Source organism: Larimichthys crocea, chromosome XIII (assembly GCF_000972845.2).
Source record: "Larimichthys crocea isolate SSNF chromosome XIII, L_crocea_2.0, whole genome shotgun sequence".
NCBI lineage: Eukaryota > Metazoa > Chordata > Actinopteri > Sciaenidae > Larimichthys > Larimichthys crocea.
In genome coordinates, this window is record NC_040023.1 from 1,865,512 (window position 1) to 1,882,752 (window position 17,241).

At 41.0% G+C, this 17,241-nt stretch overlaps 2 protein-coding genes across 4 annotated transcripts; both read right to left on the reverse strand.

Annotated features, from left to right (window-relative positions):
* Nucleotides 1–555: 555 nt before the first annotated feature.
* Nucleotides 556–9,642, reverse strand: LOC104931621 (14-3-3 protein beta/alpha-A). 3 transcript variants are annotated; one of them, XM_027286842.1, is made up of 7 exons: nt 9,551–9,642; nt 8,701–8,850; nt 6,249–6,556; nt 3,759–3,882; nt 2,875–3,038; nt 2,263–2,358; nt 556–2,100 (listed from the first exon to the last, which is right to left on the reverse strand). In XM_027286842.1, the coding sequence occupies exons 3-7, from the start codon at nt 6,540–6,542 to the stop codon at nt 2,020–2,022; spliced, it is 759 nt and encodes a 252-aa protein (XP_027142643.1). In that variant the 5' UTR covers nt 6,543–6,556; nt 8,701–8,850; nt 9,551–9,642; the 3' UTR covers nt 556–2,019. The 3 variants fall into 3 exon arrangements, with proteins under 3 accessions (XP_027142643.1, XP_010744969.1, XP_019110382.1); XM_010746667.3 differs by lacking the exon at nt 9,551–9,642 and having other exon boundaries at nt 8,701–8,857; XM_019254837.2 differs by lacking the exons at nt 8,701–8,850; nt 9,551–9,642 and adding an exon at nt 7,988–8,122.
* A 2,911-nt stretch (nt 9,643–12,553) lies between these two features.
* LOC104931620 (zinc finger protein 706-like) lies at nt 12,554–15,473 on the reverse strand. Its single transcript, XM_010746666.3, has 3 exons — nt 15,354–15,473; nt 13,635–13,780; nt 12,554–13,476 (listed from the first exon to the last, which is right to left on the reverse strand). Exons 2-3 carry the CDS (start codon nt 13,767–13,769, stop codon nt 13,381–13,383), a joined length of 231 nt encoding a protein of 76 aa, XP_010744968.1. The 5' UTR covers nt 13,770–13,780; nt 15,354–15,473; the 3' UTR covers nt 12,554–13,380.
* Nucleotides 15,474–17,241: the final 1,768 nt, after the last annotated feature.

Sequence of the window (17,241 nt, forward strand, 5' to 3'; positions counted from 1 at the left end):
AAGATAATAAAGCTTTTTATCCAGTAACATAGTGTTTTATCATCTCTAGGGTCTTTCTCATGCAAGTGCCTCTTCAGTTGCTATGAGGCTAATTTTGTGTTCAGGCCAAAAATTTGTGTATTTGTCTTGTCATGCATATTTTAAATGTTGCCATTAGGCTGTAATTCTATCGTAAATCACTCAACTTCTGGTCAAAGATTAAGTTTCTGCCTCAGGGATGATTAGCAAGTCATGAGGGTGCAAAGGGCCCTTTGGATTCAACACTATAAAAACATCACTCTACGTGAACTGTATGTTAATTTCTAACGTTAGAAATCAAAAGGTGTCCCACATACAAGGCCACTCTTCAGTGGAAACTCTTCTTTTGCTGTGTGTTCGAAGACATTCACTAGCAGCCACTTAAATGTAACCACCCTCAGTTCTTACATCATCCTGATCGCTGAGGGCGAGATAGATGGCACGGTGGCCATAATAGTGGCCTAATATACCTTCTTGTATGCATTAACATATTATAAAAATGTCATTCCACATGCAAAGAGAGCAAGCACACACACATTGAGCACAGCACACTTGATTTTAATGTTTTAATTCCACTTACATGAAAGCACATAACTAAATAACGTACTCAGAGTGTAACTTGCAAATTCTGAATCCTGCATCCCATCGTTTTAAAACCAAGATACTGTAATTAGAAGAAACTGGCACTACTTTGTAACTACTAAATGGTCATAACGTAGCTTTCTACCAAGTTACTTTAATAATCAGTTTATATTTAGTATTGTTTTAGTTTGTTTCACAATGTTCTTTTAAGGAAGGTAAATGTTACTGTAAACCACCCAGGTTGAAGCTAAAGCCTAAGCAAAAATTGCCAGTTTCAAAGCACAGCTAACCCTCACACCATACTACTGAGAAACACATACATTCCAGGAGTCAAATAAAGAGTCAAAGGGAATAAAATACACAAAAAGAAAATACAAAACACCTGAATAGAAAAGAGTAGAAAGCCACATAAAAGCACATGGCAAAAGTATCCTCTGCACTGCTGAAAGATAAAATATCAAAAGTTACAGTATCGAGCCATTTTGTCAAGTTGTTCACTTTATCTTAGGCCGTCTATACCTTGTCATGTGTTATGGAAAATTGCAGGAAATTATAGCCTACACATTTCACTGAGAGTGAAGAGATGTCAGTAAAATGGAATGTAATCCTCTCAACAAAACTATCAACCAAAGTTTAACTACAGTTTTCGCAAAGTGGCCATTCATACAGAAAACCGTTCCTACGCCCGAATGCACATAGAACCCACTGAGCCATGACATGTATCATCCATAAAAACACTACCTGTTACACTGGACACTGATAGGGCGGGATGGATACAAGCAATGTGGCAATAGATCTTTAGCAAGGTAAATTCTGTCATCTGTATAATCACCACTATTGTCAGATGAGGCCTAAAATTTTGTGAATTCAGACTGCTCATCGCTGTGACCATTTTTACAGTTCACGTGCTTCAAAGGAGATTTGTGGACCCAAGTGTCACAAAGATTGTAAATGTTGAGTTCAAGTAAAAACATACAAATTATCAAAATTACAGTTAGAGGTTTTTTGTTTGTGTTTTCCTGCAACAGCAGCAGTTTTGCTACAGTGAATAAGGTTAAATAGCATGGGGCTGATTGGATCTAAAGGAGGGATTTTATCTGGACTAATCCATGGACAAAAAAACAAAATAAACATCCACTGGTTCACACAATGAGTAATGGTCAAAAAAAAAAAAAAAAAAAAAAAAAAAAAAAAAAAAAAAAGATCTATTCCATTCTTTTCTCTGTGGAGGTGCTCATACAATTAACACACACACTTCAATGTATCTGCACACACATACTGTACTTTACACATTGTGAGTGGCGTGTAAACATACATATCTGTGCATGTATGTGCAAACACAACCACACACACAACTTAGGCTGGTGAGAGGTAAAAAATGTGTGTTGTTTTTTTTTTTGTTTGTTTTCTTTCTGACGTTCAGTTCTTCACAGCTACCTGCTCCGTCTCTTCTCCCTCACATTCACCTTCGCATTCACCCTGGGCATCTGCCATCCACAGCTGCAATAAAGCAAAGGGATACTGGGATTAGTGCACATCTCAAATATTCAAAGTTGAGTCTGACAAGTGACAAAAACACAACCAGTACATAGGTAAGGGACAGCAGAAAGTGGGAGTATAAGATACAGCTGACGTGCAGAGAGATGAAGACAAGACACTCACTGTCAGATTGTCACGGAGCAGCTGCATGATCAAGGTGCTGTCTTTGTAGGAGTCAGTGTTGAGGGAATCCAGCATGGAAATGGCTTCATCAAAGGCCTGCAAGAGACACAGTGATCAATGCATCCATAAGCAGAGTGCAAGCAAATGTAAATTCACCAACATGAGATGGAGTTAAAGGGCAAAAATAAAAAGACAAGTATCTGAATAAAACTCAGAACAAGTAGTCACTAAAATGAGCAGAACATTCATTTTTCAAATGTAACAGATAAGGCATTTTGTTAAACAACAATGAAGGACTCCAAGACTTAAACAGTGCTGCTCTCAAACTACTTATCTATTAAAGTTAAATGACTCCTATATTTCCAAGGAAGCTTCAAATTCTAATATTAAAAAGGCCATCTTGTATCCCTGAAGTAGCTGGAGTCTGAGTTATAAAAACCAGAACGTGCACCACCGCTTTCAAGTTAATCCAATTTTTTTAACCTAAAATTTGTTACCGAGTCAACCTCATATTATACTCTTCAGGACAGTTTGTCTTTTAGAAGACAAAGACAATTGGACATGAACAGAAACCAAAATGAGACACTAATGTGAGAACAGGTCAGCTCGTACCTCCTTGGCCAGTCTGCAGGCCTCCTCAGGTATGTTGGCAATCTCGTAGAAGAAGACAGAGTAGTTCAGAGCGAGGCCCAGGCGAATGGGATGTGTAGGTGGCATGTCTTTTTTGCTGATTTCAAACGCTTCCTGGTAGGCCTCTTTTGACTTCTCGATGATTTCTATGCAAAGATAAAGACAGACCAATTAAGATGATATTTCACATGGGAAACATCCATCACAACCATCCATGTCAGTCGTGAGAATCTAAAAAACAGACATCTCCCATATACATAATACCCAAACTGCCTAGTGGGGGTGCAATTATTAATTGTTTGGATTGTCAATGAATCCATTATTATTATTATTATTAATATTTTAATAATTTGGTTAATAAACCCATCCATAATAAATCATATTCAGTTTACTGTCACATAAGAAATAAATGTAGTGAATGGTGAAGTACGGATGCTAGGGTGAGGTTAACGCACTCGTGACAACACACCACCACCCATGCCGTTTGGGTTGCCACAGGCACCAAAGAACTAAAAATTCCTCCCAGCCACCAGTAGCAGCCAACACCCTGGTGCTGCTTCTGTTGCCATGACAACCCAGCAGCAGTCTTTCCCTGCATTTCGGCTGACAGTTGTAGGTCAAGGACTGGGAGGGTCGTCAGTATTCTGGCCACAAACAGAACCTGAAGCAAGCCTGGTCTTTTCACCTTAAGGAGGACTTCAGCACAGATTTCATAAATCAGCACACATCCATCCCATCCTCATACAGATGTGTGACTGTTGCCATAGAAACAAAGGGCTACATCACACAGTGGTGTGTTTTTAGCAGGAGGTGGCACCATTTACATTTTTGAAATGGGTTTTAGCTTACAGTTCTGCTTTACTGACCTTTCTTCTTCTCCTCATTGGCCACCTCAGCCAGGTAGCGGAAGTAGTCTCCCTTCATCTTCAGGTAGAAGACTCGGCTGTCAGAAGGCTTGGCCGTGGGGATCAGATGCGTATCGAGCAAGTCCTACAAGTGAAAGGGTGCAACATTAGAGTTGAAATGTGTGCAGCTCAGCACACTACTAAACTAACAATCAAGTTAGTTTGTGAGATAACATTAACAACAGCATTTGGAGAGGTACATTTAGCTATGAAACCTGAACCTTGTGACATAATTGTCAGCACGTTCGCTTTAAAGGAAAACCCCAGGCTCACATCACAGGCTGCTCATTTCCTGTGTTACTTTGACACCATTGTCATTTTTTAAAACATCTTATTCTGAGACCTGTTAGCCACTTTCATCATATATCAGTTAATTCCTTCTTTCCTTCTCGATCTTTACAAAACAAATTAAGAAACAATCAGGAGTTGTCCTGTAAGTTTAAAGGTTTGTGTCTTTGATGTGTGACAACAGGATGTATCCACATTACCTAAATACTAAAGTCTCTCTGTATGATATTCAAACATCTGCCCATTTGCTTAAAGGCTGCATTTGCTTAGGATAATTTTAGCTTTAGCTAGTCTCAGACATATTGGAAGAGCTGCAGCACACAAATTACACATCAGCAATGGCCTATATGGTTTTCAATAAGCATCCCTATGAAAACAACTGTTTTTCCTCTGGGTATGTAATGCAGGCATACATATTTGTGGTGATATACTGGTGTCACTGCAAAGTTTATCCAGCAGAGTGCACTGTGATTTACAATACAGTCGTCCCTCGCTATATCACGGTTCACTTTTCGCGGACTCGCGGATTTTCGCGGATCAGTGTAATTTTGCATGCTTTTTTTTTTTTACAGTGTACTGTACAGTATGAGCGCGCATTGTGTTCTGCGTCCTAAATTGGCTAAGGGAGAACGGCACTGTGTTCTGATTAAGGAAGTACTGTACAAAATGCGTGTAAAAAGGTGTATAAAAGTGTGTGGTTAGGGGTTTTACGGCCTTAAAACATGTATAATAATTGTAAAACTTACTTTGCGGATTTCGTTTATTGCGGGTTATTTTTAGAACGTATCCCCCGCGATAAACGAGAGACCACTGTACTGTGGCAAGCAGCACAGAGTAAGTAGTGTCTAGAATCAGTTGACACTGTGACCTTTTCTACATTTTTCTCACAAATCTGACATGTAAGAAAGCTGTGCACCACAGCTCTCATCTCTCTTAGCACCCATGGTTAACTGAAGGTTTACAATCCCCCTTACTGCATTTATACCATCACCACAGCCGACCAGTAGGTGTCACTGTTTCGGTGACAAAGACATGATCCCCCACTGGCTTCCCACTGAAGAACAGTGTCACACTATGTATTGTAGAGCACGATCAACATGGGACATTTTTGAGACTGATGGCAATTTTAGAGGGGGAAAACTCATATACTGATATAAGGAAATTTTAGGCTGAATGAAAATACAGTTTCTGTGTGGATTGAGTAAAGATAGAAGGCGGTTTTTCTTAATATAAATTGTAAATGTATGTGCATTTATCTGCACCAACTGCCAAAATATTGTGAACTGTAGTTCAGACTACTGGAGAAACTTTGTAGTGTATATATTATCACAAGCCTTTTCTCTACATTCTATCATATGTGTGATAGACCAATATTGGCCAACTGACACATTCTAATTATTAGAATGAGATACCGGAATAGATAACGGGGCTCGACTGAGCACCGTCATCTATTCCAGTAACAACAAAACGTGACCAATTATACATGTGCATGAGTTTTTAGACTTAAATTGGATGCCATGCCCTGGAAAAGTGTTGTAAATATAAAACCTTTGTTGTTTGAAAAATTCAGAATTCGTCCAGTTAACTGTTTTTAAATCTAGGTTAAAAAAATGCTTCGCTCCACAGGGGATGGCGATTGGCCACTGGGTTAAATTGGCTGCTAGGCTGTCTGGCCACAACATATCCAGCTCCCTTGCGTCCACGCCCCGGCCCAGACAGAAACACTGCAGTCAGGGACTGAACAGAGGTTGCTGCAGTGGTGGCTGAGTATTTTTCTTTTGTGCCACATGGCATAGAGAGAGGGGAAAAACACATTTGGATGTGGTTTTAAACTGAAATCACTTCTTGGCCCTACTCTATATAAGCTATATGTACTGTAGCTGTGCCTGCAACTAGTTTCAGTGTTGATTTAAACATAGCAGTATTTAATATGTTCTACATTTGAATACTTCCTAACACAGAGATTAGTTTTAATTAGTTTAGTTTTTAATTGCTTTTCAATGTTGTCACATGAACAGTGATCTCCTCTACACCATTTGGATTTTTATTTTGTTGCTCTGATTGGCTTCCCATCCATCAACCATCTCAGGTCAAGCACTGACACTCATCACTTCCTCCCACCTACCCACCCCCTTTGCCTCGCTGCACATCTCTGCTTCTTACCAGTACTTCTTTGCAGATTTCGTTCAGTTCCGTCTCGATCTTTTCCTTGTACTCCTTAGCCATCGCGGTCTTTGTGCTGTCGTCAGACTTCTGCTCTATGCTGGACACCACCCTCCAAGAGGACCTCCTAGCCCCCACCACATTCTTGTAGGCAACAGACAGCAGGTTGCGCTCCTCGTTGGTGAGCTCCGAGCCCTCCTCTGTAACAGCCTTCATAGCTGCGGCCATGTCATCATAGCGCTCAGCCTGCTCAGCCAGTTTGGCTTTCTGTACCTGTTCCTCCTTGTCTGGCATGGCTCCTGTGTGGACTGTGGATGGAGGGACAGAGTAGAAGGAGCCGGAAAGGGGAGGAAAAAAAAGGGGGACATGAGGCGGATTAGGAAGACACAGGAGAGAGCATTGGGGGAGGGCAGAAACAGTGGTGGGGGGAGAGGGGGGGCACCATGGTGAGGATTGGGGGAGGGATCTCGTCATTTAACTTGAACAGGAGGAGGACTTCCATCAGCGTGGTGTCCTTCCTGCGATACTTCCTGTCTAACCTGATTTCTCAGAGAACCTGGTTTCTGGTATGTACGGAAATGTTACTTAAACATACAAAAACCGCAACCAGTCAAGGCAGCATAAATTAAATATGGACTGCACAGTTTAAGAATATTACATGGACAAAAAGTCCATGTCCCCTAAAACATGTTGTACATTGGTCATTATCACATTATTTTCTGTATGATCTTCTCAGTGTTTCAGTCTCTCGCAATGCTTGCTCCAACAGTAAGTGAGTCTTGGGCGTGTGCACGCCAGATTTTTTTCAAGTGTCTTTTGGATTTCTACCAGCTTGGCTGATCTGCACACACAGACTGGCACAGACTTGATTTACTGGTGACTAAAATTATTAAAGTTATTTGAAATACGAGAGGAAGCGGTTATGTGTGCATTGATATTGTACTTCAGAAATAGTCCTTGTCCATACTAAACCCCATTAAGGACAGGTAATGCAAAATACCATGATGAATGTAGCAGTGCCACAATATTTTAAAAGGCTGTTTCATTAAGGTAGCAGCAGATTACTTTTCATTATCCATCCTACCATTTTAGATAAAGAACAATTTCCATTAAATGTAAATGTGAAATGTGATACATGTGACCAATTCAAGATAATTAATTAGCAGTTAATCCACAGATTGTTTTCTGGTCATATTGTCTATAACATGTCACGTGCCACATAGAAAAAAAGGTTCATCATATTTCTTCAAAATTCAGTCCAAAACATCTAAATATGCAGTTAAATATCCCACGTGACAAAGGACAGCCGCAAATCCTTACAGTACTGCATTAAATGCTTGTCTAGTATTATAGTTGGAGGTTAATTTTCTGCAAATTACTCAATCGATCACCTAATCATTTCAGTGTGAGGTTACATAATTACCAATTCCAGAATCATTTGCCCTATAAGCGGTTAAATGAAGGACATAAAGTCTAACACAAATAAAAAAAACGGCCTTTAAAATAATACAGATGACGTCAAACTGTAAATTAACCAATCAAATACGGTCAATTCTGGGCTTGGTTCTGATCAGCCTCGTGATTACACCAAATTCACAAGCTAATGACTAGCTTTTTGTATATATAGCAGTGGTAGGCTACTTCCTAGTTATGAGATTTCGCAATTTGCGCAAATGTGCTCACTGCGGGACGGGCTGAACAGACAACACATGACAGAATCTGAAAAAAGGATTGCTTACCAGCTGCCTCGTACTAACGCAAATGTACCAAACCTATGGGGCTAGCTCTTCAAAAATCACACAGTGAGTCAGATTTGCCAGGACGCAGACACCTGCACCCTTCTGAGGAATGTCGGCCACCCAGTTTCACGTCACACACGCACGCGCGCACACACACACCTGCCCACCGAGCTCCGACCGTGTACGACAAGGGTACAAATCGTCAAAAAGAAAGGCATTCTTGTGAGATTTAGCTTTATTATTTTCGTTGTTTGATAGGAGAAAGCGTGTGATCTCGCTGCATGTGAATAGATGAAACCAAAAAAAATGGTGTCACTGAATCAGTTGAACTGGAATGAAAGGACCCTAGCTAGTCCGGTCCTCAGTGAACGCCCTTTTTCGCTTCCCGGAAAACAAACCAGAGCTGAAGGTTTTGCGGGCATTAAGTATTCATTTTAGCTGGTTTCATGTACAAAAGCTAATCACATACACCCGAAAGCTGCCTTCTAAACACGGTGAGTGAAAGAAATAGATGGGTTACAGTGCAGTAGCGCTTCCCATTCAGTAAGCGCCGAACAATGACTGAGCAGCGGCGTCTCGCTGGTTTCCTCTTACAGTCCTAGTAGCGACGATTCTTGCGGGATTAAAACGACCCCCCAAGCACACGGAGCACATTTGACGTTTGTTCGTCGAACATACATCCGATAATCATAAGTAAATTAACGTTAACTAACCTGTGAGTATCGTTAGACGATGTTGTTCCTGATTCCCGGCCGCACAGCTGATGATCTCTCCCGCTCATCCACGGGGTTTCCCTCCAATCAAAGACACAGCAGCAGGGTCTCACAGGGACGGATGACGTCAGACTCGGGTTGCTAGGGCAACTATATTTTTACAGGCATAATTTTTAAAGCCATATTTTTCATTCTAAATTAGGCAAACAGCGCATATAAAACATGGCCCCTTAACCATGCTCCTGAAATCCCTTAACTGTGAATCTACAACGTTTTACTACGGGGCTGAGTGCAAAAAAAAACATATAAGAGCGTTTGTCCAAGAACGTCAGCAAAGGCTCATGGGAGATGTAGTTGATGAGTTCTATCTTCGGTATGACGAGAAGGAGTTTAACTATAACAGCAGATGTCAATGTCTCTTTAAATATGGACATAAAACTGCATACTGGTTCACATTTTCAGAAAGAATTGTGAAAGGTCCGCCATTATAAAAATGTCAGGGTTAGGGGAACGTAATCTAACCCGGAAGGTGGGCGGGACTGGCTCGAAGTGATCTTCCCCTCTATTTCATCCATCCGTCCTAAATGCTAGAAAATGTCGGTTGCTGTGGAAACTATCACGAGGAAGAGCGCGTTGATGCTAAGATATGTGATATTTTCACATTCTGGTTCCCTGTTGTTACAAATTAAAGTAAAGAAATATAAAAAAAAAGGCCATTCCTATTTTCACATACACGCACGTGCACAGGCAGACTATGTCTATTGACATAGTAAATTCACCATAGTGACGCAGTGACAACAATCAACACTGCTACCTACCTCCAATCTATTATTTTTGACCCTCAACTTACCTTAAAATCTTAGCCTTGCCCAGGTAAAGAGATGATCCTCAGCTACCAGGCTTCACAGTAAATCTGCACTTTATGAGACACTGTGCTTAGACTAATGTAGCCTACATTTGCTGACCCCACGGTCTTTATAGGGACACATCAGAATGCCATAGAGTCATCAGCAATAGCCACCATCCCAGTTTATCTAGTTCCACTAGTCCCTCAATTGGCAACTCAATGGACCCTCTGGTATCCCACATCACTTGTGTCCCATTACATACATAAAAGGATTTCAAAAAATGGTTTCTATGTGAAGTTTTGTCTGAGTGTAGGAGTGCATACAAGTCTTTGGGGGTGATCACAGGGACATAATTACAGACAGTGCAGTGTTGTTCCACTGGTTCTCATGGAGAGAACAGCCCCTCCTCCAACAATGTGTTGGCTGAAGAACAGGCCCCTGCAAGTGATCCAGATTACCACCTCAGATATACACATTTGTTCAAGATATCATGATAAATTTAAAATGGAGCCCATTGCTATACATATCCTGGAAAAGGAAAACCCATCTCTGTCATGTTTTTTTAGTAAAATAGTCATTAGAGAAATATGACAAAATGACATGCTTGTCCATAAATCTAAGTAGAGTCTACTAATTAACTAAATAAAATAATACAAAATAAACCATTCAGTTAAATGAAAAAGAAATTGTTGGTATGTTTGTTGTATATATCTATATATATCTGAATGAAAGTGATACTCCCTTTGCTGAAAACGTAATAATAATTTATACCCTGGAAGCTCCACCTAGTGTCTATCTGAAACATGATTAACTATTCCAGCTATAACATGCTGGAGAAGAATTGCTCAATACACAGGATTTCAACAGGGTGTGTCTTGGTCCATTCACTTTTGGGTGGGGTTTTGAGTTGTTCTAAACCAGGCCAGTAAGTTATAAAGGACTTCTGTAGTGACTCTGAAATAGTTAAAGCTAGTTTTGGGCCCAGCTAGAAATAATGATAATAATAATAAAGCAGTACTGTTGCCATGGAAGCTACTGACCAGTGTGGTTAAGAACCGCAAGTTGTTTTCCTGAAAAGAAAAAACGCACATGAAGAGTTGTTCATAATCTGGTCGAAATGAACCAAAGATTTTTGAAGGCTCTGGCACATAAAGTCAAAATGCTCTATATTACCAGTACAATGAGAGCAGTCTCTGGTTTGCAGTTGTTTTCATCTCTTTAGACTGAGATAGCCTATATGTCTGGAAATAGATGATCTATAGCCGCTGGGAATCTAATTAATTCCTTCACCTAATTAAGACAACTAATTCATTTTGTGCAAGTGCTCCCTTTTTTCCTGTCAGTCCTCTCTGTTTGGATTCAAACAGGGAGGACATGACACACAAAGGAGATCTAGCAGATGTGTGTGCCTGTGTGAATGACCATGTGTTGTGTTTTTTCATTCACAAGTTTACAGATGGGAAGGAAGGAGGTGGACTATATATGAGGAGACAGGGGAACAATGTGGGCTATGACTCATTCAGTCGAGCCGCAAAAACCATTCAAAAAAAAAAAAACCCAGGCAGCATGGCACTGTCTTTATTGTTTTTTTGTTCTTCTGAATACACAGAATAGATGTGAAAAAGATTTTTCTCTGATTTATGACAAAGATTCATTTTGTGACCTTCTTTAGAATACAAAGCGAGCCTGTAAGACCAGAAAATGCAATTCTGCAGTTATTTCTTGTGTGTGTGGCGAGACAACACGTCTTTTCAGTCAGAGTCTGAGCTGATCTGATGCATGTCACAGCTACAGAAAAGGGACCACAGGAAATGAGTGCTTTTTTGTCATGAAGAAGAGTCAAAGACATAATTTTCAGAGTGACTAATGGCTTCAGAGGATTCATTGTTTTTGGTAATTAGACAGTCATAGTGCTGCAGTTTGAGTCATTTCCTGTTAGCAGTTCAGCTGATACAAAGCTTTTATGACTGTTGTTATCAGGTTCTACGTGACACCACTGATATATTTGTTTCATTAACATTTGAATGTACAATTCTGACCTGGCACAGGTGCCGTTTACGTCAAATGTCCTTTTTTCCACGTGTCATCCTTTACTCTTTCAATTCATTACAGGCATGTATGAAAGATACGCATGCACCTTGAAATAGTCAGATGCTTTCTGTATCTGTCTTATGAATGTATTCATTTTCCTGTTCATTTCCTGTTAACTATAACCTAATATTGAATGATGAGTGTGAAGGAGTGGCTGTTCCAAGCAAGAAAGTGAAATTACAGTGGCCGGTAAAATCTAAAGCCACTGTAGAAACATTGTGGTTCAATACGTATCAGTAGAAGAAGACCAACGAAGACCCTGTAGATATAAAAGGTTAATCCTAAGGTAACACAAACACAGTGACTCTTATTTTCAGGTGATTATGCACTACTGAAAACACTTATGTATACAAGTTTTTATGAGCTGGGTATGATTCATTTGATCGATATAATACACGGTCCATGTAAGGGGTTATTTATTATTCACGTGGCCTGCTGGGATGATGTCTACATCAGCTGTCAGTCACTCTGAGTCTTGCTGTCTTCCTTTTAGGCACATATAAGGCTCCCGAGGGGCAAAGTGCAACAAAGTGCACACAAATATCCATTATTATTCATTAATTATTGCACATATAAAAGCAGCGACTAATGCACTGGGAAGAATTCACATTTACATGTTAAAAAAAACACATACACTGTGTGAGCTGAGCTGCAGAGAAATGCTGTGAATACTGAACTGTCAGTAAAGGCAAACAAAACCTTGAAATCTAAACAGTGAATTTTAGTCCACCATGCCAGAAAAAACAACACATACATACACACATCTGTAACTGACAGGTGTGAGAAAATTCCCACCAGGCAGGATGGGATGGATTCTTCCTAATATTACATCACGTGTCCTACAAAACCTTATGGAAGAAGGTGTGGTAGTGTGTGAGAAGAAACAAACAAACAAAAAAAAAAAACAGCCCATGTACAACAAAGTAAAATTTAATAAAATGCTATAATACATCATTGGAGCATACATTCATTTTCCAAGCGTACAAATGTTGCTGACAAGCCCCTGTAAGATTCTATTAATTGATAATTCATTTAGCAGCTTGGAAATGGCTAGCAGAATTTCACATTTTTGTGACCTAACATGAAATTATAATTATCTCGATGACAGATTGCAGTAGAACATGGCAGACAGTGCTGTGGAGTAATTCCATAATTAACAACTGGTGTTAGAAAAAAACGTCACAGCCTCCTTTTGAGTCAATACTCGAAGCACTAATAAAATAGATGAGGTCACGTTTGTCATTGCCTTGATTGCAGCAAACTTAAAATCTTAAATCTTCCCACCCAACCCAAATCCGTGCTTTGTTTAAGGACACTGTATGTGTTTACCTTATGCGGCATGTTGGATATAAAGGTTTAATTAGACAATCAACCCATCAAAGCTTCAGATAAAGAGGTACAAGAACAAGCAGCAGGAAATGTTCTTATGTGCACAACACCTCAGGCAGTGAGGAAAGTGTTCTGTTCCCCTTGGATTGTTCCTGGATCGTACATATCTTCGGTGGCCCTGAAATCGAAACCGGCATTTGGGTTTAGCCCTGCGTGCAATTAAACACAAGTGAAAACAGGACTGGATGGGAGGAAACATTATACGTTAAAGGCAACCTGGCCCATTAAAGCCTAAATGAAGATAACTGCTTCATGTTGGTTACATCAAAATCATCCATTGCTGTCAGACTGAGACAAGTGCAGAGTTGGTGCAGGGCCTTGAAGAACATGGTTCGGGATCCAGGGTGACTGTTTATGCCTCCACTCCCTCTAACTCAGGGGGCAGAGGGGATTTTGGGTGCTTGCTCTCAAAGTGTTGCTTGAAGGTTTTTGGGTCAGGCATCTGGGACTGCAGGAAGGGACGATACAGCCAACATATATTATAACTGAGGGAAATGACACAAGCTTTGTATTTGGTTGACTTCTCAGTGATCAAAGTGTATACAAATCTAATCTATTTTTCCATCTCAAGTCATGTTTTTGGTTCTGTGTTGAGTTCATACTCACCTTGCACACAAGGCAGGTGAACACGAGCGCTGCCTTGGCTGCCGTCTTTTGATCGTGACCCTTGGCCTTCTTTATCTCAGCCTGCTTCTTGGCATTTTTCTGCTGAGACTGAATCTTCTGATGTCCACGAGCCATTCTGGCAAAACCTAAAGAGGGGGGAAGCAAGGATAAAGGAGCTCATGTTTACTGATACACATCAGTGTTTGTGGTTAGAGCTCGACCGATACTGGCTTTCTGGGGTTTGGGGCAGATAGTGATACTGGGAATATTAGGGAATATATCTTTTTATGCATTATGTCCTGAAAATATCGATGCATACTGACGTTAACGGTCACACCAAAGGTAAAGTACGAGACTGATTAACTCAGTCCATGAGACAGGAAATTCTCTCATTATGTTCCATCAGTCTTGCAGGGCCGATGCAAGGCCTTTCCTGTTAGCAGCTAAAGGTTTAGTGAGTGGATATAAAGGCAACGACAGGCCGACAACTGCCGCTCAGCCAGGGTCAGGCCGAGTAAACAAGATAAAGTTGTAAGCTGTACTGATATGCATAACCTTGACTTAGCAGAATAAGAGTTTACTGGATAATTCTGCTGGCTAAACACTGCAACCACCTGCAAGTTGACACATGGGCTGTTTCTGGGAACAGGATCAGGTCTGACACATTCACCTGCAATTGGCCTTTTTTTTGGAGGGAAACAAGTTGTCACTCGCCCTCACAACCATTTAAATGTGAATTTTAACTGTGTGTGCTCCGCTAAACTAGTTCCTCCAGTTCCACACGTGCTCCGTGGAGGGCACTTTCACTGAGACCCTTTCTTGATAAAATGGATTTTTTAGGAGATTTAAGTGGATACAGGTTAAGGTTCGGGTGTATGGGCAAGTCTGTAATCCTATCTGGATACTACTAGTGTGGCCCACTGATGGCCCCACAGCAATGGGCCCCTAGATTTTGACTTAGTATTAGGTAATAATGCAGCCCTCACTTTGAGGCCCTTAACAGGTTATAAACTTTGATGGTGCATACTCCCAAATTACCCCAGTCTGATTGAGATTGGGTGAAGGTCTGGAGACAGTCGCCCACTTTGCCCTGTTGGTAATCCAGCCTTGCTTTACTAGCAACTTCTATAAATAGCCCGCCCTGTGTATACAGTGTAAACCAGCGTTGGTTAGCCTGTGAAAAATCTGTGAAGTATGTTGGCATGTGTCAACACTGTGAGCTGGCAGATTTGAGAACTAGTTGAACTGGTTCTTAGAGCTTGAAGAATAAATTGTATTGCGGGTTTTATGAGTTATTTCCGTTTTTAATATTCTTTATATGTGGAGAAAACACAGACGCTATGGTTAGCCCCACAGTTAGCTGTATATCTGAGGCGTCTTATCATGTCCAGTCCTCCGTTTGAGTCCTTCCGTTATGCTCCGAGAGACTGAACAGTTCAGTTACCACAGCAGCACATCTGGCACATCTGGCACCGAGGTCCCATCAAGTCTGTTTTCCTCGTGGTAATCCAGCTTTTAGCTTTTAGCTTTTAGCCGGGGCTGAGCTGCTGTAACGTGGGTTAGCCTACACACTAGCTACAGCTAACTCTAGCTACCTCGTTAGCCAGCCGGCTGACCGTATATAACATGACATCCTTCAGCCTGTGGGTCACGTCAACCAGAGAAAATATCAGCGACATGTTGTAACTCATGAAATCTTCAAATGACAGCGGTTCTTACCTGTTAAAATCGAGCGTACGCGTCGTTTGCTGGGTGCACACACACGCTCAGATGTGACAGCTGCTCAGCTCCCAGACAGCTGAAGGCTAATGCTGCGTTCACTGACAATCGAAAGATTCGGCCGTCGTAGTAAATATACAGTTTCGTGGATTAAAAAACGTCTACACGGACTCAGTTTTTCTGAGTTAATCATCGTATAAGGCAAAAGTTACATATTCGGAGCGACATACAGAGCTGTGACATTAGTGAATAATAGAACAACTGAAATATCCTATCCTACCATCGCTGTGATCATTCGTGGAAGAAGTAATGTAAATCTTTCACTTTATTTTCAATGTCAAAGATACTCATTTTGATAACTGTGTAGAGGAAGGTAGGGGACCTATGGAATTAACTGTAAAAACACGTAGGGGTAGAGATCAACCCATTTTTACGATTATAGGAGGAACCCTTGAATGCACCGTTTGGGGCTGGCTGTAGTCACTATGCTGCAGATATTTGACGTTGGCAATGTCGCCCCCACGTGGTAGAGTTTGGTCAGTGCACATCCATACAAAGAAAACACTAGGAAATCAAAACATACAGAAACGAAAAGAAGTATCAAACTCTGCAATCATGAGAAGAAGTAAATAAAAAAAAATTAAATATGTTTTATGATCATTTCACAGTTTCACTGCTTCAGCAGCTTTCAAGAGATACAGCGGGACTGGAAGAGTGTGCTTCCAATTGCTAAAGAGAACGTGCGCAAAACATTTTTATTCTGTTTCATCATGTCCTATTTTAAAAGAGCATCTCATCTCATAGACATGTTCGTCTATTCCTGACCTTCTACATTGAGCAATAGGCTTACAATAGAAGGATAAAGTCTAAAACATAACAAGAGTATCATACTTTGTGTGTAACTGTAACTGTAATTACACAGCTTACCTTCATTGACCAGGTGTCGTGCCAAAAAGTGATTGTCTGCCAGAATCTGACTTTCGGCCAGCAGTAAAACCGTCTGCTTTTCTCTGGATGAAACATTATAATATGCAGATACACACAACTGCGTTATAACGTATGCCTAACGTAGCTTTGAAAGTTTAACGTTTATCACGTAACGGCAATTACGTGATAGACATGTCTCTGTGCTTGGTATGTCTGATGACTTTGTGTTCATAATATAAACACTAGAGCTCACAGGACAGCTTAGAATTCTTTTAAAGGATCATTACAACACAAAATGGGCTTTTTCACCTGTCAAAAATTGATTGAAGGCCAAATACAGTTACTTATAGGTGATTTCTGCCTAAATATGACTTGACGACATCCTCATCTACTCTTCTGACCTAGACACACATATGGAACATGTGACCAAAGTCTTGACTAGGCTCCTAGAGAATCAGCTCTATGTGAAAGCAGAAAAGAGTATGTTTCATGCTAACACTGTCTCCTTCCTGGGCTTCATCGTAGCCCCTGGAAGAGTTTAGATGGACCCAGCTAAAGTGAGCGCTGTACCTGAATGGCCAACACCAAATAGCCACAAGAGGGTTCAACAGTTCCTCGGGTTCGCCAACTTTTACAGGCGATTTATTAGAGGCTTCAGCACCATAGCTGCCCCGCTCCATGTCCTTACCTCCCCTTAGGTGCGGATCCAAGGTCACCAGAGGCGGAGATGGCCTTCCAGGTCCTCAAGCGTTGCTTCACCTCTGCTCCCATCCTTACCCTACCTGACCCACGGTGGCAATTTGACGTCAAGGTAGATGCCTCCAGTGAGGGGATTGGGGTCGTTCTGTCCCAACGATCAGAGGAGGATGGTAAGATGCACCACGTAACCACGTTTTCAAAGTCCATGGTTTCCCTAAGGACATTGTCTCAGCCCCGTGGCCCCAGTTTGTGTCTCGATTCT